At 38.3% G+C, this 24,882-nt stretch overlaps 1 protein-coding gene across 2 annotated transcripts in view; it reads right to left on the bottom strand.

Moving 5' to 3' along the window:
- LOC124772664 (triokinase/FMN cyclase-like) overlaps window positions 1-24,882 on the bottom strand; it is a 156,957-nt gene that overhangs the window by 58,421 nt on the left and 73,654 nt on the right. Inside the window, exons 3-6 of one of the 2 annotated variants that reach the window (XM_047249338.1) lie at window positions 23,334-23,403; window positions 17,712-17,822; window positions 15,675-15,763; window positions 11,218-11,319 (exon numbers count right to left, since the gene is read on the bottom strand). In XM_047249338.1, the coding sequence (XP_047105294.1) occupies window positions 11,218-11,319; window positions 15,675-15,763; window positions 17,712-17,822; window positions 23,334-23,403 (372 nt within the window). The remainder of the gene's footprint in view (window positions 1-11,217; window positions 11,320-15,674; window positions 15,764-17,711; window positions 17,823-23,333; window positions 23,404-24,882) is intronic. The other variant, XM_047249340.1, reaches the window with a different exon arrangement.

Consider the following 24,882-nt stretch of genomic DNA (forward strand, 5'->3'; position numbering starts at 1 on the left):
AGATGGCCATCACAGAAATAAAAACTAAAATTACATCCAAAAGTGAGGGAGAGAATACATCGGACCTGAATCAATCAACAAGTAATGCTGGAGAGGGTAAGTCGAATGGCAATTGTCCAAGCAATTTTTGGAAATATAAAGTGATAACAGTGAAATCAAATTTCTAGGTTAGAAACTAAATTCAAAGCAGCTGCATTTAAGCAGAACAAATTAAAGTAGAAATTAATGAACTAAAATTTAGTGTCAAATCAGGGTAGAAACAGTTAAAAGCCCAGTTGGATAGCACAATAAACAAATTAGAAAAAGTAATGAAATTTTGACAAAAAGCAAATGATTATATGGCATCTGAAAAACTTTTGGTTGTAAAAGACCAAAAAGTTTTGTCAGAAGAAGTTGAAAGTCTAAAATTTAATGATGAAAGGTGGGTAGTAGTGGACAAGCTTAGTAAACATTTTTATTCTGATGTTATAAATGAAAATCCTATCATTTTTGGCAAAGGTAATGTACAGAAAATGTAACAAAATGTTGAGAAACTCTATCAAAGAAAGTGTATCTAAACAAATGTGAAATGTTGGATGATGTGTACATTATATATTTTGCTAATGAAACAATGTAAAATTAATTAATATATATGACTCAAACTGGAAATCAAAATTTCATTTCAGATGTGTGTAGCTATTTTGCTAAAAGATTGGTAAGGCTAGGAATGTTTTCAGAGGAACACTGATATAACAGAAAGACTTTGTGGAACATTCAACTTAAAGGGGTCAACTTTGTTATGAAATGTAATTAATTAAAAGTCTTACAATGTCATATTCATATATTGTAAGATGTCTGTTCAATACCATGTTGAATCAATCACTTACAAGGAAATTCAGATTGAAAAATAAGCAGATGATGAAAATAATAATGTTTTCAATGAAACGCAGTTTGCAAGTGTTCAGAAGAGCATACACTCTTTATATGTCATAGCACTATTTTTCTTTTTCATTTTCTACGGTACATTATTCTTCATCTATTCCGATAATGTATCAAAGCTGTTTCTTACAATCGTCTCTATCCAGTCGCTGTTGATTTGTAGTTATGTCAAGAGTTAATAATGTCGTACTTTACTTTTATTGACATAATATGACCTCACAATTACTAAAGAATTTAAAAACATTTTGCTAATGAGAACTAATCCATAGATTTTGAAATTAATTAAACATATGTGTTTCTTATTTGTTATGTTTCTAGCTGAAGTGATATATATTTTGGATGGTGAAGGTATTTTGTATGCTTTTGTCAATTCATTTTTCTGGGTAGTTGGGTTACATTTACATAATTATGATCTTTGTTTGAAGAAATTATAATTATGGTAAAATGATTTAACTGGAAGATAGGGAATCAGACATGTTGTTTGATAGTCTTGTTATAGTGTAAAATCAGTGGATAATGATCATTCTTTTAGTTGAGCTGATGTGTTTTTCAGCTGTGTCTTGAAGTTAGAAAACTGTGTGGTATAATGTTATGTAGATATGATAAGATTATGATGAAATTAGGATTTCAGATGATGGTGATGATGATGCACAGAGGATGTAATACACCTGTCAATGATACACAATACATAAAATCAGAGCCAATAAAATTTCTCATGAAGTTACATTTTTTACATCCATACTTAGCTAGAAAATTATTTATATGGAATTCTTGCATGTATCAAAGTAAAATGCATAAACAAATTGTTTGTACCCAAATGATGTAATTTCTAAATTACTGTGCATGTTTTGTATTTGTTTGTGGAATTCGTTACATCTGACTGATAATAGCAAATAAAATTTGTATTGAAAGTAAAGTTTTTTCTGTGAAAATGTTAACATTGAAATCCCTGGAATGTTCTTGGGAGGAGAGAATGGACATGTTCTTGCGCAAGTAGTAAGTTTGACTTTGTGAAAATTGGATGTACTCTGGGAAGAATATTATTGAAAGTATTAATAAAATATGAAAAGATAAAGTCTTTAAACATTTCATTTGATGTTGTAGAGAGATACTTATCAAAGAGGAAATCAATTTTGCAAGCAGGATCATTATACCTGAAGACAAAACTGTGCCATCAATGATAACAAGAAGTAATGGACAATGAGCAGAAGATAGTGACCATAACCACAAAAACAATCCAGAAAAACAGTAAATTTCATACAAAGTTTTTCTGTTGTCATAACAAATATCTCATTTTGCTATTAATCACTTCAGTTCTAAAAGACTACTGATAATACTGTAGCAAATGTGGTTTAACGTACCACTTCAGCACGGTGATTTGTAACCCTAGCCAATGAATGGTCATCATGAGCATCAAGCCTTATAATTGTTTAAAGATTAAGAATAGGAAGTTGTTTGGAGGTTTTGTCAACTGTTTTGTGTGTGACGCCTATAAGGATGGATGCAGCACTGTCTTCAAGATGGAACAGCGGCTGGAATATTAGCAGGAATGGTACCTGAGTAGGCTTTGTATAGCCTCCGTGAGTCAGTATCCCTGTCTAGAGTAGCAGCATGGTGCACCACCGAGTAAATGCACATGCCATGACAACAATGCTGCGTGAGTGAAGGAAAGCAGAACAGAAGACATCTAAAAAACTGTCATAAATTTCATTCATCTGTTGGCAGTTTCAGATGTCAGATTTCAAGATGTTCTTACAAGCACTGTTCACTGTTATGTACCAGTGTAGTGTGAAGTTGTCACACTTTGGGATACAGTATATGGAGCTATTAAGTGAAGAAGTACTTTGTATTCATTTGTAGAAAATTGCAATTTTGTAGAGTTCTTCAGATTTCAGCACAAGAACAACCGCAGCAGCAATGGAGTCCACCAAACCACAGCCACATGTTTGGAAGAAAATTTAAATACAGGTGCAACTGTTCAGAGCTTCAAGAAAACAAAAAAATTGAATCTGAGCATACAGATATCCAAAGACCAACATTGCTCATATCAGACCCATAAATTAAAAGTGCATCAGCAAGCCTAGTTTAAAGTTATTTTGTTAACTGCTCTGTAAAAGTACTGCATCAGCCACAATGTAGCCCCACTCAGTATGTTGTTCTCAGGCACAAGATGTGTTAATTGCTTTTCATAAGTAGCTGAAAATTGCCATAACTACTGTCAAGCAATTGGAAGCTGCTATGAATGGTTGTGTTATCAGGGCTACAGAGTCATGTACAAGAGATAAAGAAGGTACCTCATGTACTATCCTTTTCTGTGGATAATGTCTCCTCTACAGGAGGTACAGGGTCTATCACTGCACATCCACTTGACCATGAGTGGTGTGTCAATAACAGGTTTAGGCAAGCTGTAAAGGGTACATGGGGATCAGGAAGAACAGAGGATGTTACACCCACCCCCTACCCAACATATTCAATGTCCTGTCTTCCAGTGAAACTGTGCAAATGAGACTCACTCCACCTGTTGGAAAATGTACTGTGTCAAGGAGAGGAAAATGCAAAAGGGTAGTGATCTAATTGTCGGCAGTTCAAGTGCACAGCAAATAATGATAACCCTCAGGGAAATGGCAGCAAGGGATGACAAGAAACACCAGTCAGTGTGTATGACTTGGAACATGGTTCAACATGTTAAAGAGGCTATTCCAGCAGCCATTGAGGGTACAGGGTGCAACTGGAGATTGTGACACATGTTGGGACAGACAAAGGCTGTCATATGGACTCTGATGTCATACTAGTAGAGAAGGTTGAGAATACAAATCATGATCACAGAGTTTCAACAAAGCTTACAGTCTGCAGCACTGTTCCCAGAACAGATCATGGCCCCTTGGTTCTGAGTCAAGTATTACAATTCTAGTCGTTAATGCCAAAGTATTGGCAATGAAGTTCCACAGTTTGAAGCATTCCCAAAATGCAGTGAAACTCACGTAGTACTAGGTACAGAAAGGTGTTAAAACCCTGACTTGACAGCAGTGAGATTTTGGGAAAAATTTAAACATATATCAAAGGGACAGGCTAATTGAAAATGGAGGTGTGTATTTTTGTCATAACAAGGAACTCACATCCCCTAAGAGATGGGAATTGAAGCTGCAGATCAGACTGTTTCAGCAAAAACTAAGTGTCAAGAGTGGACCTAAATTTGTAATTGGAACCTTATATTGACCACCAGACTCACCTCCTGATGTAACCAAAAACTTCAGAGAAAACTTCAGTCTGCTAGTACGTAAGTTCCCAAATCGCACTGTAGTCATTGATCACTGGGGGAGACTTTAACCCTTAAATCTTGAGGTGTGGTCTATCAGCACAGGTGAGAATTTTCAGACTCACTCTCCAAGGTCAATGGTGGTACATACCCTCCCACCCTTTTCTCTCCTTATATCACATTTTATTGTTGATTGTATTATCATCTTCTTTGTTTGTTGTTGACACATGGTGAGGTTCTGTAGATTCTGCCTTGTGAACTACATCCATGTTTTCTTCAGTACAGCACAAAATGTGTTTACAGGAATGTGTCAATTTTAATGAACCTAAGTTTGATGAAATTATTAGTCAGTGGTTGGGGGAAGATGTCAGTGATCACAATTCTGCTAGTGAAAGAAAGTATGATTCACAGAAAGAACTTCAGGGCAATGGGTACATTTATATTTCTTCTGACTTAGATGAGGCAGGATCAGTTGTGCAGAAAGAATATTACTATTGCAAGAATGGTTTCAGGTAGTCAAGGAATCCTTGCTGAAGTCTATTTTCGAGGAAATTAAGACATAATATTGTCTTGCGGCTTCTTCGCCTATGTCCTGCAGCCAGAGATCTCAGGTATCATGTGGAACATGTTGTTGTTGTTGTTGTGGTCTTCAGTCCTGAGACTGGTTAGATGCAGCTCTCCATGCTACTCTATCCTGTGCAAGCTTCTTCATCTCCCAGTACCTACTGCAACCTACATCCTTCTGAATCTTCTTGGTGTATTCATCTCTTGGTCTCCCTCTACGATTTTTACCCTCCATGCTGCCCTACAATACTAAATTGGTGATCCCTTGATGCCTCAGAACATGTCCTAACAACCGATCCCTTCTTCTAGTCAAGTTGTGCCACAAACTTCTCTTCTCCCCAATCCTATTCAACACCTCCTCATTAGTTATGTGATCTACCCATCTAATCTTCAGAATTCTTCAGTAGCACCACATTTCGAAAGCTTCTATTCTCTTCTTGTCTAAACTATTTATCGTCCATGTTTCACTTCCATACATGGCTACACTCCATACGAATACTTTCAGAAACGACTTCCTAACACTTAAATCAATACTCGATGTTAACAAATTTCTCTTCTTCAGAAATGCTTACCTTCCCATTGCCAGTCTACATTTTATATCCTCTCTACTTCGACCATCATCAGTTATTTTGCTCCCCAAATAGCAAAACTCCTTTACTACTTTAAGTGTCTCATTTCCTAATCTAATACCCTCAACATCACCCGACTTAATTCGACTACATTCCATTATCCTCGTTTTGCTTTTGTTGATGTTCATCTTATATCCTCGCTTCAAGACACCATCCACTCCGTTCAACTGCTCTTCCAAGTCCTTTGCTGTCTCTGACAGAATTACAATGTCATCGGCAAACCTCAAAGGTTTTATTTCTTCTCCATGGATTTTAATACCTACACCGAATTTTCCTTTTGTTTCCTTCACTGCTTGCTCAATATACAGATTGAATAACATCTGGGAGAGGCTACAACCCTGCCTCACTCCCTTCCCAACCACTGCTTCCCTTTCATGCCCCTCAACTCTTATAACTGCCATTTGGTTTCTATACAAATTGTAAGTCGCCTTTCGCTCACTGTATTTTACCCCTGCCACCTTTAGATTTTGAAAAAGGGTATTCCAGTCAACATTGTCAAAAGCTTTCTCTAAGTCTACAAATGCTAGAAACGTAGGTTTGCCTTTCCTTAATCTAGCTTCTAAGATAAGCCGTAGGGTCAGTATTGCCTCACGTGTTCCAATATTTCTACGGAACCCAAACTGATCTTCCCCAAGGTAGGCTTCTACTAGTTTTTCCATTCGTCTGTAAAGAATTCGCGTTAGTATTTTGCAGCCGTGACTTATTAAACTGATAGTTCGGTAATTTTCACATCTGTCAACACCTGCTTTCTTTGGGATTGGGATTGTTATATTCTTCTTGAAGTCTGAGAGTATTTCGCCTGTCTCTTACATCTTGCTCACCAGATGGTAGAGTTTTGTCAGGACTGGCTCTCCCAAAGCCGTCAGTAGTTCTAATGGAATGTTGTCTACTCCGGGGCCTTGTTTCAACTCAGGTCTTTCAGTGCTCTGTCGAACTCTTCACACAGTATCATATCTCCCATTTCATCTTCATCTACGTCCTCTTCCATTTCCATAATATTGTCCTCAAGTACATCGCCTTTGTATAGACCCTCTATATACTACTTCCACCTTTCTGCTTTCCCTTCTTTGCTTAGAACTGGGTTTCCATCTGAGCTCTTGATATTCATACAAGTGGTTCTCTTTTCTCCAAAGGTCTCCTTAATTTTCCTGTAGGCAGTATCTGTCTTACCCCTAGTGAGATAAGCCTCTACATCCTTACATCTGTCCTCTAGCCAGCCATTTTGCACTTCCTGTCAATCTCATTTTTGAGACGTTTGTATTCCTTTTTGCCTGCTTCATTTACCGCATTTTTATATTTTCTCATTTCATCAATTAAATTCAATATTTCTTCTGTTACCCAAGGATTTCTACTAGCCCTCGTCTTTTTACCTACTTGATCCTCTGCTGCCTTCACTACTTTATCCCCCAAAGCTACCCATTCTTCTTCTACTGTATTTCTTTCCCCCATTCCTGCCATTTGTTCCCTTACACTCTCCCTGAAACTCTGTGCAACCTCTGGTTTAGTCAGTTTATCCAGGTCCCATCTCCTTAAATTCCCACCTTTTTGCAGTTTCTTCAGTTTTAATCTACAGTTCATAACCAATAGATTGTGGTCAGAGTCCACATCTGCCCCTGGAAATGTCTTACAATTTAAAACCTAGTTCCTAAATCTCTGTCTTACCATTATATAATCTATCTGATACCTTTTAGTATCTCCAGGGTTCTTCCATGTACACAACCTTCTTTCATGATTCTTGAACCAGGTGTTAGCTATGATTAAGTTATGCTCTGCACAAAATTCTACCAGACGGCTTCCTCTTTCATTTCTTACCCCCAATCCATATTCACCTACTACGTTTCCTTCTCTCCCTTTTCCTACTACCGAATTCCAGTCACCCATGACTATTAAATTTTCGTCTCCCTTCACTATCTGAGTAATTTCTTTTATTTCATCATACATTTCTTCAATTTCTTCATCATCTGCAGAGCTAGTTGGCATATAAACTTGTACTACTGTAGGAGGCATGGGCTTCGTGTCTATCTTGGCCACAATAATGCGTTCACTGTGCTGTTTGTAGTAGCTTACCCGCATTCCTATTTTTTTATTCATTATTAAACCTACTCCTGTATTACCCCTATTTGACTTTGTATTTATAACCCTGTATTCGCCTGACCAAAAGTCTTGTTCCTCCTGCCACCGAACTTCACTAATTCCCACTATATCTAATTTTAACCTATCCATTTCCCTTTTTAAATTTTCTAACCTACCTGCCCGATTAAGGGACCTGACATTCCATGCTCCGATCCGTAGAACGCCAGTTTTCTTTCTCCTGATAATGACGTCCTCTTGAGTAGTCCCCGCCCAGAGATCTGAATGAGGGACTATTTTACCTCCGGAATATTTTACCCAAGAGGACGCCATCATCATTAACCATATAGTAAAGCTGCATGCCCTCGGGAAAAATTACGGCTGTAGTTTCCCCTTGCTTTCAACCATTTGCAGTACCAGCACAGCAAGGCCGTTTTGGTTAGTGTTACAAGGCCAGATCAGTCAATCATCCAGACTGTTGCCCCTGCAACTACTGAAACGGCTGCTGCCCCTCTTCAGGAACCACGCATTTGTCTGGCCTCTCAACAGATAACCCTCCGTTGTGGTTGCACCTACGGTATGGCTATCTGTATCGCTGAGGCACACAAGCCTCCCCACCAACGGCAAGGTCCATGGTTCATGGGGGGGGGGGGATGTGGAACATGAAATCTGGAATTTACTAACTGATTACACAATACTGGAGAGAATGCTATGATTCAAAAATTTCAAAATTTAGCATGAACAAGTACAGTGGAAAAGTGCATATGCCACAAATATGAGAGATGTGAATATGACTGAGCTCAAAACATTCTTTGGCCTACTCACCTATACATCTGTTTTTAAACTGAACCGAGAGGACACTTCTGCTATATTGGGCAACAGATAAGACAGGAAGGGATATTCTTCATTGCATCATGAACCGTTACAGATTCATCATCCTTCTCTCGAACTTCAATTTCAATTATTGTCAACATAGAGCAGAAAAAGTGGCAGTTGAACAGCAACAGTTACATTTGAAATTTTTGCAAAATTTGCAGGATATTGCCAGATGGCTTACACTACTGGTGCATGTGCTACCATCCATGAAATGCTGGTGCTCTTTGAAACCTGGGTGACTTCAAAAAACCTTATTTTCTGAATGGCTATATTTAAATGCATCCGACTTCTTACCGGAATCAAAACAATGCATCAAAATGTGCCCATGGCAATATTTTACAGAATTGTATATATTAGTTGCATTAGTCCATATGTAGCATACAACATCAGGTAATGAACTTGTAAATTGGCCTAACTTCATGAAACAAACTTGCCAAGATGGTTTTTACTCCTCACTTGGAAAGAAGAATGCAAAATATCTACATTACACATGAACTCAAGGGCTTGTATTGGGATAATTCTAGGAATTAGCATAGAGACTGTACCAATGGATGCAGCAGGAGACTGCCTTGACAGGAAAAGCTTTATGATCCAAGGAAAAGGAGGAAAATGGCATTCCCATGTAAATCGTGAAGAATATGTGTGTAAAATATATTTCAGAGCTTCAGGTATGAAACAATAGGACCTTCAGTATTCAGTAAAATTTTCAAAACACTCATTTCATCTGTTCCAATAAAACAGTTAAAGTGTTAGTTCTGAGTGTTGGCAAAGAAAAAATGTAGATCCTGACATTGAATGTCAATTTATTTTGCAGACTTTCTTTTCCCATTTATAGAGTCCAATTTTTGTGGGCAAGTTTAAACTCAAGAATTTACTTATATATGAAAAATGCCTTTTCCACACAGCTTCTCCCACTACAGAGATACTATAATATTTTAGAATGTAACATTCAGTTCGCTGACTGTTCATTCATTAGCACTATTTCAAAAAGTATGCCTTAAATCTCAGTTTAACCATAGGGATTCCAGAAATTGTATCTCATGGTATACATTTCAGAAAAGTCAACTCATGAATTAAGTGTTAATCATCCAGCAATCAACTGGGATTATTACATTATGTTACACTATACTTACAAACTGTCATTGGCATTTATCACTTGGCGCTACTATCGTATCATTGTGCTTTTTTGTGTGTGTCATTGTTTGTGTCTAAAATGTTTCCATCAACTTTGTATCTGATCATATCATGATGGCTACACCAATGTAATAAACAAGTTCAGTCAACATCATGTGACTGTTATTAGTGACCTATCACAAACACGTATAAAAATTATAAGTACCAATATAGTTGCAAACCTGGCAGTAGTATCATCACAACTGCCAATGGATCAAAGTTATTACTTGCTTTATCCTGGTACTAGTGTATGTGAGTGTGGGTGTTCTGAGTGTGGTGTTTCTGCAGATATGTGTTTGAATTGGCCACCAATTGTACCAGTACAGGCCAGCCCTTGGAGACCACCTGTGGAAGGCGTCTGCACGCTGCAGTCTCTGCCACACTGTCTGCTGGTGACTTGCGTATATATACGCATGGAGCAGTGCTGACTAGCCCTCTCCATGTTATTCTAGCTTGTATTGCCCACATCAGTGGTTCTGTTTATTGAGGAGTCCTGAGAGGCTTCTCCATTGTTGTTGAGAGGTTATGAATAATGCCATATTTGTGTGACTTTGATCTGTTTTGTGTATTACTCATTTACTACACAATTAGTGAGGAGTTTGGAACAGTTTCCTCATATGCAATCCTTAAGTGCAGTTTCATCAACTTAATTCATTATGGATGCCATGCTATCGGCCCTGACTGAACAGCTTACTTCAAAATGTGGCTACTTTGTCAGCTTCCATTAATAGACAGGGTCTGTTCCACTGTTGCATCCACCCACTTTCCCTCCGTATGATGATTCAGCCAAGGATTGGGAAGCTTACAAAAAAAAAAAGACTGAGACAGCAGTTTTTGGCTTTCAGTGTGACAGACTCAAATTTGTGCAATGCCTTATTCCTCTTGTTGATTCCACCTAAGGTGTATCAATTACTGTGTCAACTTGCCCATTTACAAGAATTGGCAGCTCTTACTTTTTACCACATGTGCAGTTTATTTTCCAACTATTATCATAAACGAATGCATATCATAGTGGTGTGAGTCGAATTCTACTGATGCCATAAGATTACCCATTAAATTCTCTAGATTATTCACTACTAAAAACAAACAATAATACATGGGATCCTTATCACATATGCATTTTGGCTCAAGATGCTGGAGTTGGCGGACATATGTGCATGAGGTGTGGTTGCTTGTGTGCACGAATGGTGTGTGTTTGTGTGTGTGTGTGTGTGTGTGTGTGTGTGTGTGTGTGTGTGTGTGTGTGTGTGTGTCCCTTTTACTGATGAAGGCTGTGCCCGAAAGCTTTATGTAAGTGTCCTAATTGTGCTTGTCTGCAACTTAATGTGTCTTCTTTACAAGTAGAAATCGGTCTTTTTCTACATTGTTGATATTCCTACCTGGAGATTCCATTGTTTTATCATACAGTTAGGCCAAACATGAGGAAAATACTTAACTGCCGAATTGTTACCTAATCTTTCAAGGGAAATGTGACTGTCCATGGCAATAGGAGTCATGGAGAAAGAAAATTGTAATTTATAAAAATCAAAACAGAATTCAGGGATTGAATGTCAATGGTACTGGCATAATAAGGAGATTAGAAAAGTTTTATCTTGATGAAAAACTATTATTTGTATTGTCAGATGTTTTATATATAAATAGTAACACAGGAAGCAAAATGAAATACAGCAAATGTAGGTACAGTATAATCTAGGGTATTATTAATGAACTGATGCCGATTTATAAACTAACCTTAAAAGTGAATACTAATCCACACATACCACGACTCCTTGGAGGTTTGCTGTTCCTCAGTTCTGATATTGCACAGTCTTCTCCCACAGTGATAGTCTCCACCTAGAGTAGGGAATACAGTGAAGTATTCACATACTCAAACATCATTTGTCAAGATAGTAATGTTGAATGAAATGGAGGCATCAAAAAAATATTCCACAGAAGGTAACCAGGAAAGAAAAAAAATGAAATTAACAACAGAAAGAGGTAGTGAAAAACAGAAATGAAGATTTATTACAGGAAATGAGGGAAAAGTGGAAAGAGGAAACACTGCCATACAATAAGGGAAAAAGATATGAGGGTTACATGAGGAAATCATTAAAAAGTTTGATGACAGAATTGTTAGTGTAAGGGGGAGGGATGATAAGACCAAAGTGGTGGTGTAGAGGAAGAAGGGAAAATGGTGCAACAGAAAAGATCAGTAAAATAAAACTTGGATAATGCAATTGTCAATGCAGGGCACATTTATACCCTCGGGTTTGTAATGTGGCTCATCATAAAAGTGAATTTAGATATGGACAAGAAACTCAAATGTCTTTCACTGTTAAATCTTTAAGCAATGGAAAGTCCTAGGTTGAATATAAATAAATTAAGGGGTAAAGATAACAACTCATTGAATAGTTGATCTGCTGAGGCATCCATAGCCATATAAATAAGACAAACTGTTACTACCTGATGAGTGCGTCCTTCTTCACAGTTATATAATATACTCAATAAAACACACACACACACACACACACACACACACACACACACACACACACACACACGAGTCACTGTTCGCCTCATCCTCCCACCTCTACTGTCCATCTTCTATTCACCGTCTCTCTCTTCATCTCCTGCTCCACACAATCTCTGTCCATCTCCTGTGTCCCCCTTCTCTGACCACATCTTCCTGGCCTTTACTCCCTGTCCATATTTTCCTACCCCTTTCTGTGCCTATTTCCTCCTGTCCCTCTTCCATCTCCATCTCCCCATTATGCCCCAACCCTTCTACCTGCCTGCTGCATCTCTCCCTTCCTGAAACCTCATAGCCCATCTTCTCCTCCCCTCTCTATGTCAATCTCCTCCTCCCAACTCTTTCTCTGTCCATCTTCTCCTCCCCTCTCTATCCATCTACTCCCCCTTCCTTCCTCCCTCCCCCCTCCCCCTCCCACCCCTCTCTCTCAACCTCCCCCCTCTCTTAGTCCCTACAATATTCCCTCCTCTCTCCCTATCCATCTCTTTATCTGCCTCTCTCTGTCCTCATCATCCCCCCCCCCCTCTCCCTTTCCATCTTCTCCTATCCCTTCTCTCTGTCTATCCCACCTATATCCATCTCAACCCTGTGTTATGCCCTTGCAAAACAGGTTGATGAAGCAGGCATGTACCACTTCCACAACACAGCCTATGAGTAAGTGGCTTTAAGACCATTTCTGCCCCTGATCTGTGGGTTGTTCTGCAATGCAAGTTGATGAAGTTGCCGATGTTACTAAAACACAATATACTTGTCATGCAGGGCAGCCTACATGTCAGGGACTGGAAAAACATTTCTTTCCCGTGTCGAGGCAGGTGGATACCATTCATCCAGAACATGCCTGTCATGCACGGCAGTCTGCATGGCAGGGGCTGGAAAAAACTCTGCTTTAGCTTGTATATCTGTTCCTATTCGAGCTAAGAGGTTATAAACCCACAGTGTAGATACTCATGAACCCTGCTGTTTCCATGCCAAATTTGGTTGAAATTCTATCCAGGGGTTTGGAAGCAGATCCTGGACACACAAACATACACACTGCTCTTTGAACAGTTGGGCATACTGACAAGAGCATCACGATACATGGGGGCAATGATTACATTCTTCTCAGCTTTGCAGCTGGATAAAAAAAATGGCTCTAAGTACTATGGGACTTATCCTCTGAGGTCATCAGTCCTCTAGACTTAGAACGTCCATGCCCGAGGCAGGATTGGAACCTGCGACCATAGCAGCAGGGTGGTTCTGGACTGAAGCACCTAGAACAGCTCGGCCACATTGGCTGGCTGCAGCTGGATCACATAGTCATATTGCAATTACATCACTTTGCCATTGTTTTCACTGAGAAAGTGTAACATAAATGTGAAACTGTTCTTCTTTCACATTTTAGTGAGAGGCCACAATTATAACATGGAATGTACAAATAACTCATATGTGTCATGGTAGCCACTGAGTGATGTTTGTTTCTTAAGGTTACTTGTTTTCGACAATACTGAAGATGCTCTAGAGCAATGCTGTAGTTTACATGTGTTTCATACTACAGAACAGCAATTTGTTTCACTGTATTGTGTTCAACAGGGTATCATGAGCACCAGATGAATTATAATGGATAAAACAAGATGTGGCAGCAGCAAAAGTGACAGGAGTCAAGGACAGTGTGGACAAATGGTCATTGGCAGCAGGTAAGGTCCGACTGCCTGAGGTGGTGTTCCAGTCCCAGATAAGTGCACTGTTGCACAGCAACAACACACTAGAACTCACTGCAGAATGTCATGGACTCTGTGATGGTGGCAATCATGCACAAAATCTAGGAAATGGTGAGACATACTAGTGCTGAAATCTGATCTCTAAGGAAGTCCTTGGCTGAATGTAAGAAAAAGTCTGTCGATCAAGAAAATAAACCGTCAATGGCCTCCAATGAAATTGAGCAATACCAAAGAAGAAAAAGCTTGCACTTGTTCAGAATGGCCAAAAGTGATCATGAGAACAATGATCACTATCGCATACAAGAAATTTGAAATGCAGGTTAATATGGCTGAAATTGACAGAAGCTGTTATACTATTATATAGGGTGCAGGCTGTCAAGTGCTACAAAACCCAGCCCACTGTGTCTTACCAGAAAAGAGCACTCGTATCTAGCCAGAAGAGGAAATTCGACAAGAATGGAATTACTGTCATGGAAGATGTCACAAGCAAAATACTAAAATTTGATAAATGTCACCATCTCAAAGTTTGTGTCTTGAAAGTGTGGGCTCAGGATGTCAGGACTGTAGTGAAGACATCAAAGAAAAAATCCTGCAACTAACATACCTGACCTGAAGACATTAAGTGAAATCTTGTAAGACACAAAGACTCAAACATTTGCTTTTGTTCCCACTATATTATTTTTATATAGTTTCCTCAATTATTTTATTTTGTTGTAATATTAATTATTCTTTAAGTTTATATGTGTATTCATATATTTCTCTAGTTAGTATTCACCTACTATGTGCTGTGTACCTATGGTACCAAAGGAGAAAATCAGTATGACTTATACATAAATATTATTGTTTTATTTCAAACTGGACTGGAGTTTTTGGCTCTAAGCACTATGGGACTTAACATCTGAGGTCATCAGTCTGGAGTTTCTGCAGATAACTTATACAGGAAATAAATATATTATGACTTTGTTGTTGGTGTGTTTTACTACATATAATGTGTATCTATGAATTTCCATAATAGTCATCATCAGCTCTAGGTATTTTAGTACCCAAGGTGAGAAGCATTTTTGGTGCCCCCTTCCAACTTACCACTGCCTGTAGCTCAAGAATACAAAAACTAAACCTACATTTCAATAACATATTGTTTGGCTGGATGTACATCCACTTGGTGGGCAGGTGTGCAGGTAGCATTTAAAAGTGATGCGGACTTGCAAATAACATACACCCATGTTTAGAAAAAAGCTACCATATTGATTTATTTTCTTGAGAATGAAAGTGAAAATGTAAAGAAGTCTAAGCCACTTATCGTATGCTCTGGGCAGAGATTGTGAACAGAAGAGAGCTCTCTTTTGTGGCTGCAGCTCCAAGAGCCCTCCATTTCACCAGTAAGATGACCCTGTTGCACAATTTGGTTCCTATGGTGACTTTGCTGTTGACAATTCAGCCTATTCCAGAGTGTATAAAATGCATGTTTGACCATCAGCTGCTTTTATTTTAAACAGAAATATCAACCAGTTTCAGTCATGGACCATCTTCATGGCTAAGGGTTAAAATGGTTTAAGCTACATTGCATTTGTCATTACTTAAATAATGTGTAGAGTATGACATGAATATCAGTATATGACACAGAACTTTTTAGAGGCAAACATACTAATAACAAGTGTACATGGAGCAATACCAGTTCATGAGTCATGACAAGCAGTCAAAAATCTATTTCAGTATCTAAATCTAGAAATGGAAGCTTGTACAGTGTTGCTTGACTTCGAGATAGCCAGTTTCCAAAGTTCTCTGTAGCTCATGAAATGAGGGCATGTGACACAGCCAAGTTGCTTCTGTCAAGACTAGAACACTGTGCCCTATCTCTGGGTATCATTCTCTCCATTCCCTTTAATTATCAGTAGTTAATTTAATAATTTATTAGAAATTATAAATACTATATAAGCATTATATTACTGGAACACAACAGTAAGACTTCTTAACAGAAATACCTTAATTTCCCTCTTTCTAGCCCATTCCACAGCTAGTCCAAAGTTTAAGCAATCACCTGTATAATTTGGAATTATCACCAAAACTCCACCTGAAAATTACATAATTGGAGTTAATTATTTGAGTATTCTGTTGATTCCATTCATAGTATCTCTCTATGCTGAAGAAAATGTCAACAGTTTCACAAAAACTATATTTTTTCAGTGAATGAATGGCTAAAAATTAACAATTTAGATGAATGTCTCTCTCTCTCTCTCTCTCTCTCTCTCTCTCTCTCTGACACACACACACACACACACACACACACACACACACACACAAATAGTGAATATTAATTACCAGCTGGTGAGCAAGTAGCATTAACTCTATTCTGTTCTTTGACCAGGTAAAAATAAAGATTACAAGCAGAATTGAAGCAGTAACCCCATCTTTATTTATAGTAACTTGCTAGTTTAAAGTCAGCTGCTACCTCAATAACACTAACCCCATTAGCTGGAAATGTATGCCAAAATATCTGTTTTTTACATTCCATAGCATGACATGTGCCAAGGCAACATTGTGCAATAACAGATTTGCCTGGCTGTTGCAATCTTGTGTGACACTTATGCACAATTTACCAGTCCTTCATGGTCCTGATAGTCTAACTAATGTATGTAATGCCACAACAGCAATGAATATAGTGCACACTAATATAACACAAACCAAGATTATCCTTTACAGACGCTAAAAGGATCCAAATCTTAGATGATGGTCAAAAAACACATTTAACGCTGTGTTTCTGGAGAGTATGATTAATCCACTTAGAAATGCTACCTGTATAAGCCAAATGACCACAGATTTAGGTGCCACCTCATTCTTTCCATAACTCTCCCAATTCACAGTTCATTGACAGTGTAACATGCATGATCTGTCATTTTAACTACAACCATTTCATCAAAGGTGACTGAGGTGGGCTAACTCAGCAGACCAACTTTCAGGATCTGAGATGGAATGGGCTATTCATGCTAAGCTGGATGGTGACATGTATCAGCTTGAAGATACAGTGAAGATCAGGGTGATGAGGGGATCAAATGGTTCAAATGGCTCTGAGCACTTTGGGACTCAACTGCTGAGGTCATTAGTCCCCTAGAACTTAGAACTAGTTAAACCTAACTAACCTAAGGACATCACAAACATCCATGCCCGAGGCAGGATTCGAACCTGCGACCGTAGCGGTCTTGCGGTTCCAGACTGCAGCGCCTTTAACCGCACGGCCACTTCGGCCGGCGATGAGGGGATCCATTAACAGCATGTGCCAATGTATCATCAACTTTCCTCAAAAGCTGCTAAGGTATTCTGAATCTGCTTCCTGTCACATTCACTAAGTAGAAATATCTTCCTGCCTTTCTTTACATTTCTATTTACTTTTGTGATGAGTGATGCAATAATGTCATTATGATCACTGCTTCCTTGGTCTACATAAACTGGATCAAAAAGTTCACGCTGTTTGTGACCAGAAGATCTAAGGCAGAGCACCCACCAAAGTTGTGTGAAAAGTGATGTGATAGTGGCATGGCAGGTAAATGGCAATGGCAGAGAATACATGTAACTCAGCATCAACAGAAGTAATGTGGTACCATGTCTTCTTCCAAAGATAATGTGTCCTGGCTTTAGGACACTCAGTGTTATATGTAAATGAAGGAAAACTATATCCAGCTATGTAGTTAGTTTCTGAGTAAAACAGTACTTTTTATCTAAAAGATTAAAAACCACTGTTTGGGATTCATGTTATTTCTGCTATGCAGTTTTTTCCATCTGATAAAAAAGTTTTATTCTTGGATAATAAAATAAAAGTTGTCTATAGTCAGAACAGTGTATTATTTTACCTCAAGTCATGATCATTTGATCCTGCACTTCACAGTTTTGTTACTTGGTGGAAAGTCTGCGCAAGTTTATGTGGATTGATAGTGAACATTGGAGACATTTGTGAAATTTGAAAAAAGTAGTCTTTGCATTACTTCGTACAATGTATTTTCATTTATATGTCATATAACACTCACCTGTATTATTAACACTGACACACTTTATAGCATGCAAGACACTAGAAGCAGGTGGAGATGCAAATACTGAACCAGCTGATACTGCTGTCAGCATACCTTCACCAACATAACCTGTGAAAAAATGACAATTCTCTCTTTAAATGTTGTTATAGGATTTACTTAATTCAACTAAGGAATCAGTACAGATTTGTTAATTTGCACATCATGTTCACTCATTCATTTTCTCATCATGTTCACTCAATCACTCACTTGCACTCTATGTTCCATAAGCCCTACCATGTAGGAGAGTTTTCAGAGAAGTGGACTGAGTTAAGTTACACATTTACAGCCAAAAGCAGCCACAACTGGCAACTTCTGTAAAGCATATTGACAACAAATTATAACCAGCAACAGTAGCTGTTTTTCTCCTAATATTTCTGACAAACGCCTTGTTGGCCGAAAGCCCACTTTCTGAGTCTTGTTGTGCCTATCTGCGACTCGGCATCTCCACTATATAGTGAGTAGCACCTATCCTTTTCATAATATTGTTGGATTTTTACTTTAGACAGACCACTGTTATACTGACTATAAGGAAGTATCTGATACAAATAAGGAGTTATGTAGAATTTACATTCATGAACCCAAGTATTCCATAAACTACACTGCCTGACAAAAAGGTGGATTACTCAGAAGGAGAGGAGAAAGCAAAATGAAACTTCAAGGAGTGAAAGCATATGTGATATTAGTTTAGTGATTACAAGGTCAAATCATATTTACAAAGAACTAGGTAGTATGAGATCATTTAATAGTATGACAATACAACACCCCACTCGGACATGGATACATGCATTGATTTGGTTGATAATAGTGACATAAGACCTCAGTAGCCTCTCCTGAAAGAAGCTGGCTCGCAACTGTTTAACTGGTCCTTGATATCCTGGATACTGGTGCTGAGATGGAGTTGATGTCCAAGCTAGATCGACACATCTTCTATCAGGGACAGATCTGGGGATCTTGTTGGCCATGGAAGTACTGCAACGTCATGTAGACAGTTCATAGACACACATGCCACTTAGAGACAAGCATTCTGCTTCTGAAACATGGCACCATCACACTGTCTCATAAGAGGTAACAATCGAGGAATCAGGATGCCCATGACACATAGTTACACAGCCAGAGTTCCCTCAATCACAACTAGTTATGTCCTGAAATCATGCCTGATGGTTCCCCACATCATGGTGCCATTGCCACTCCAATACATTGGAAGAATGGGACCTCTCCCCAGGATCTCCATATATTCTTTGACAATGGTCACCAGGATAGTGCAGAACTGTGATTCATCACTGAACACAATATGATGCCATTCATCAGCAGTGACACCACCACTCCAAATGCAACTGTTTGTGTTGTGGTGTTAAGGGCAGCCAACACATGGGACAGTAATTCTATAGTTGGTTGGTTGGTTGATTTTGTGGAGGGAACCAAACAGCAAGATCATCAGTCCCATTGGATTAGGGGAGAATGGGGAAGGAAGCCAGCCATGCCCTTTCAATGGAACCATTCTGAAGAGATTTAGGTAAATCACAGAAAACCTAAATCAGGATGGCCAGATGTGGGTTTGAACCATCATCCTCCCAAATGCGAGTGCAGTCTGCTAACCACTGCACCCTCTCACTCAGTAATTCTTTAGTCTGGCTACTGCTAGTCTATGACCAGTGGTGCAGGATGACACAGAATGTTAAAGGGAATTCTTTGCTTGTTCTCAAATGACAGGCACAGATGTGAAGGAGTATGATGGACTTGGTTCACAACACTGTGATCATCTCTTGTGGTGATCAATGTGGCCAACCAGAACCTTGATGATGATGGAGCCTGCCCTCAACTGACCCAATAGACCCACAATGAGACCCCTTTTACCATGCTTGAAGCTGAAGAACATAAGAAGGGGATAGTGAGAGAGAGGCTGGTCTTTGGACAGATGACTCCATGGTGCACAACAAGATGAAAAGAGTACTGAAGTCACAGCAAAAAGAGATGTAGGTACAGGGAGAGGGAAGGGACAAAAGTGGAGGGGAAAAGGCGTAAAAGGTGAATATGTTGGAGAGAGAATTCCAATCTAAATAGTTCTACATCTACATCTATACTCTACAAACCACATTGGAGTGTATAGCAGAGGGTACACCCCTCTGCTCCAGTTATTAGGTCTTTTTCCCTTTATATTCTCACACATAATGTGGGAAAAAATGATTGTTTAAGTGTATCTGTGCATGTTGTAATTAATCTAATCTTATTCTCACAATTCCTAAGGGAGTACAATCTAGGGAGTTCTAACATCTTTATAGAGTCATCATTTAAAGCCATTTCTTGAAACTTTGTCAGTTGAATTTCTCATGGCAGCTTCAGTCTACCTTCAAAAGTCTGCCAGTTGAGTTCTTTCTCGTGACAGCTTCTGTCTACCTTCAAAAGTCTGCCAGTTGAGTTCTTTCAACATCTCAGTGACACAGTCCCATGGATCAAGTAAACCAATCAAGACCATTCGGGCTGCCCTTCTCCATATACATTCAATATGGCCTGCTAGTCATATTCTGTACAGATCCCACACACTTGAGCAATATTCTAGGATGGGTCGCATGAGCTATTTGTATGAGTTCACATATTCTACCTGTGAGTCACTGATATTATATTCACAGGATATTATTTTTTTTTAATTTTATGTACTGCATAATTTTACATTTTTGAACATTTGAAGCATGCTACCGACCATTGCACCACTTTGAAATATTGTCAAGCTCTGACTACATATTTGTACAACTTTACTCAGATTGTACTTTCTTGTCGATAACTGCATCATCTGTGAAAAGTCTGAGGTAGCTATTAATATTGCCTGTAAGATCGTTAATATACAGTGTGAACAGCAAGGGACCCAACACACTTCTCTGGGGCACACCTGAAGCTATTTTTACCTCTGTCAATGACTGTCCATCCAAGATAACATGTTTTGTCCTCCCCTACCAAGAAATCCTCAGTCTAGTTACATATTTCATCTGACAATGTATGATGGTTTTGTATTCCTGTTTGTGCCTGAGTTCATCTTCAGTTACATGCCATGCCCATTGACACACATATAATTTTTTCTGCATCTTCACTGTTTTCCATTACATGTGCATGCACCATCTGTTTGCAATCCTAATGAATAAGTGCTGAGAGAGATGTTAAGTAACTGGGTGGTGAATTCCAGCCCTTTTTTTTCTTAAAAAAACTGCCACCCCTTTTTATTACTTTTCCTGTAACTTTATTTTGATGTATTCCTTGATTTTATTCCCATAAGAACATAAAGCTTGCACCATGAGATAGCTCTCCTAGTATCTCATTTAATTATTACCCATAACCCAGTAGTTGTTGACTGCTAATTAACTTTGTTGTTTCAGTAAAACGCATGATTGATTTATTTGCATCTCTCCTGAACTGTTCTAGTTGTCTATTTCACATACAACAGTTCATGTTGACACAGACTACAGCCTAAAACCAGCTTGTAGATGCTTATATCATCTTTAACATTGCAAAGCCAATCTTTTATTTTTGTTGACTGAGTGAAATACACTGGATATTCAAAGAAGAGTTGGCGAACATATTACTTCCACCCATCTACATCTTGTGAAATGACCACAACAAGAAATTAGAACAATAAGAGCCCATATGGAGGTTTATCAACAGCCGTTCCTCAAATGTACCATTTGTGAATGGAACAGGAAAGGGTGAAAAAGGCAATGGTACCCTCTGCAATACACCATAATGTGGTTTGTGGAGTGTAGATGTAGGTGTAGATGCAGGATGCCCTATTGCGTTATGATTCTATGGATCTTTTTAGTGATCAAGCCCATGCAGGACAGATACATTACTCTTTGTTTCAGTTCAATTGAGGGATGAGATAAGACATTCCATTCATAAATACCTTTAACATCTCATTTGGCAGAACCAAGAAGACCAAACATACATTACATAGATTGCTTGGGTGTGCACTCAAAATAAAAGTGTACTATAAAGGTCATACAGCAAATGAGGTATACTTAACAAAGGCTGGCTGAAATTAAGGCAGCAAGCACACATTAGATCATCTGTTGCAGTACGTGACAAATTTGAATGATCAGTTGTTGAAATGATGTACATGAAAATGGACTTTTCAACTTGACTGGAAATTTGTTAGTATTCTCTCTACACATTCACATGTTTCCCTTCAATCCTCAAAAATTAATGAACACATGATGAAGAAAATTTTTTGTTAATACAGGTATAACAAACTTGTATTACCCAATAGAAAATATGGAACAAACCAAACTGTGTATATTGGTCTTCCTGCACATGCAAAAAACATGAAAAGCTTTGAGCCTATTAGACATGTAGTTTGTTAATTAAGAGGATAACCTGTTTATAGCACCAATGAGACAATACTAACAATGTTCTGCTATGTTCTGTTGCTACTACATGAGGGAAGATTGTTAAAGTCCTTACGCTCTCACTATATACAATTTTATTTTAAGATGGTAAGAGTTTTCTATTGTACGCTTTCATAACTTTATCTGATCATTGTACAGTACTCGCCAGAAATGTAACAAGATACTATTCGATATACTATTCGATAGTCCCATGAAGGAAATGTGTAGGAAGTTTTAGATGCTGCAGAAGGCTATTAGTATATTTCGTCAAGAAGGATCTATCACTATACCATTGTTCGGGCATACATTGCAGTGACTACATTTCTCAGTAAAATGTCAACAATCACCTTTGAATAATGTTGGATCAGAGCAACACCAATACTATATCTAAATGACTGGAATGTGAAATAGACACTTCCCGTTTCCTGAATATTTTTAATATAATAAGATTATTACACTCTATAATGCCAGTCAACACCTGAATGATCTACCTAAATACAATGGGGCATCAATAATTATTATATGCACTGATCTTGTTAACATATTTTTCATATATCTTTCAATGATTTGGACAAGTCATTTTTAAAGAAGTATGCAATACACATGAGCACAGAAAACACATGCAAACAATTTTGTGTGTGTTAATTATATACAAGACAATGGATGTCTCATGTCTGCTTCTTCCACATCTTATCAATTCTACACACACAGGAAAACAGATGAGCAGTAAACAGACATTAGTCATAAAACAAGAATACTTTAATACAGTTTTACACTGGAAAAAATTTTAAAACCATACCACTTCCTCTAACTGAATGAACTCTATGGTTTGAGTTAATCTGATGATTTCAGTTGCCGCGCGGGATTAGCCGAGCGGTCTAAGGCGCTTCAGTCATGGACTGTGCGGCTGGTCCCGGCGGAGGTTCAAGTCCTCTCTCGGGCATGGGTGTGTGTGTGTGTTTGTCCTTAAGATAATTTAGGTTAAGTAATGTGTAAGCTTAGGGACTGATGACATTAGCAGTTAAGTCCCATAAGATTTCACACACACATTTTTTGATTTCAGTTATTTTTTTATCTCCATTTGTAACACAGAATTTCATTCTTCTGTAACACATTATACTATAATTCCATATTCTCATTGGCTGAGAACAGGAGGCCATACTATTTAATGAAAACCACCCATATTAGTAGTATCCCTTTCAGCACTCACCAGCACTGAATGGCTCATGTCCTGAACCTCCTCCAGAGACCAGAGCAACTTTATTTCCTCTTTGTTCCCACTGAAAAGTAAAAAAAGAAAACTCACAATGCCATAGTATTTTCAAGCTGTAAATGATATTTTTTATTGCAGATGATATATCATATAACTGCTATTACTATGTTTTTAAGGATATATTCTACGAGTTGGAACATCGAATGTCAGAAGTTTGAACATGGTAGGGAAGTTAGAAAATTTGAAAAGAGAAATGCTAAGTCTCAATCTAGATATTGTGGGGTCAGTGAAGTGAAATGGAAAGAAGACAAGGGTTTCCGGTCAGAAGAGTATCAACATTAAAGCAGAAAATGGTAGAATGGGAGTAGGATTCGTTATGAATAGGAAGGAAGTGAGTTATTGTGAACAGTTCAGTGATAGGGTTATTCTCATCAGAACTGACAGCAAACCAACAAAAACAATGATAGTTCAGGTATACATGCCAATACCACAAGCTACACATGTACTGAACTGGTAATTCAGTATGTAAAGGGAGATGAAAATCTAAGAGTCATGGAGGACTGGAATGCAGTTTTAGGGGAACGAGTAGAAGAAAGGGTTATGGAGGAATGTGGACTTTGTAGTAGGGATGATTGAGGAGAAAAACTAATTGAGTTCTGCAATAAATTTCAACCAATACTAGCAAATATGCTGTTCAAGAATCACAAGAGGAGGAGGTATACTTAGACAAGGTCAGTAGATACAGGAAGATTTCAGTTAGATTACATCATGATCAGGCAGAGATTCCAAAATCAGATATTGGATTGTAAGGTGTACCATGGGCAGATACAGACTCAGATCACAGTTTAGTAGTGATTAAAGAAAGCCACAGATTAAGACAATGAAGTAAATACAGTATTTCTTCACTTCCAAAAAGCTGACCAAACCAATGCTTATTTTTTTTTTAAAAAATATGTTTCTATGGGTATCACACAATACTTGTGACCAGACTGAAGGTTTTTTGTTAGGGTTGACACAGCACACTATGTTGGACTGAGAGTGATAACAGATGTAGAACTAACTTCAAGCACACATCAGGGAAGTGCATGGCAAACCTTATTGTACATTAATGACATGGCAAACATATGAATAGCAGCCCTTGACTTTTTCAGTGATACTGTTGTCTACTATGAATTACTGCCTGAAAAAAAGTGCCACAAATATCCAGACAGATACTAATAAGATTTCAAAGTTTTGCAGAGTTTGTCAACTTGGTATGAATGTGCAACAATGTAAAATTATGCATTTCACTGAATCCATGACTGTAGCAGGCCTACCCCATGACTGCAATATCAGTGAGCCACAACTGCAATCAGTCATACCAGATTTGTAACTGGGTCTAACAATTGGTATCAATATGAAATGGAATGACCACAAAGGCTGAGTCATTGTAAAGCAGATGGCAGACTTCAGTTCATTGACAGAACAGAGGAAAAGGGCAATCAGCCTACAAAAGAGACTGCTTAAAAAACACTTATGGGTCCCATTTTAGAGTATTTATCAAGTG

Source organism: Schistocerca piceifrons, chromosome 2 (assembly GCF_021461385.2).
Source record: "Schistocerca piceifrons isolate TAMUIC-IGC-003096 chromosome 2, iqSchPice1.1, whole genome shotgun sequence".
Classification (NCBI taxonomy): Eukaryota; Metazoa; Arthropoda; class Insecta; order Orthoptera; family Acrididae; genus Schistocerca; species Schistocerca piceifrons.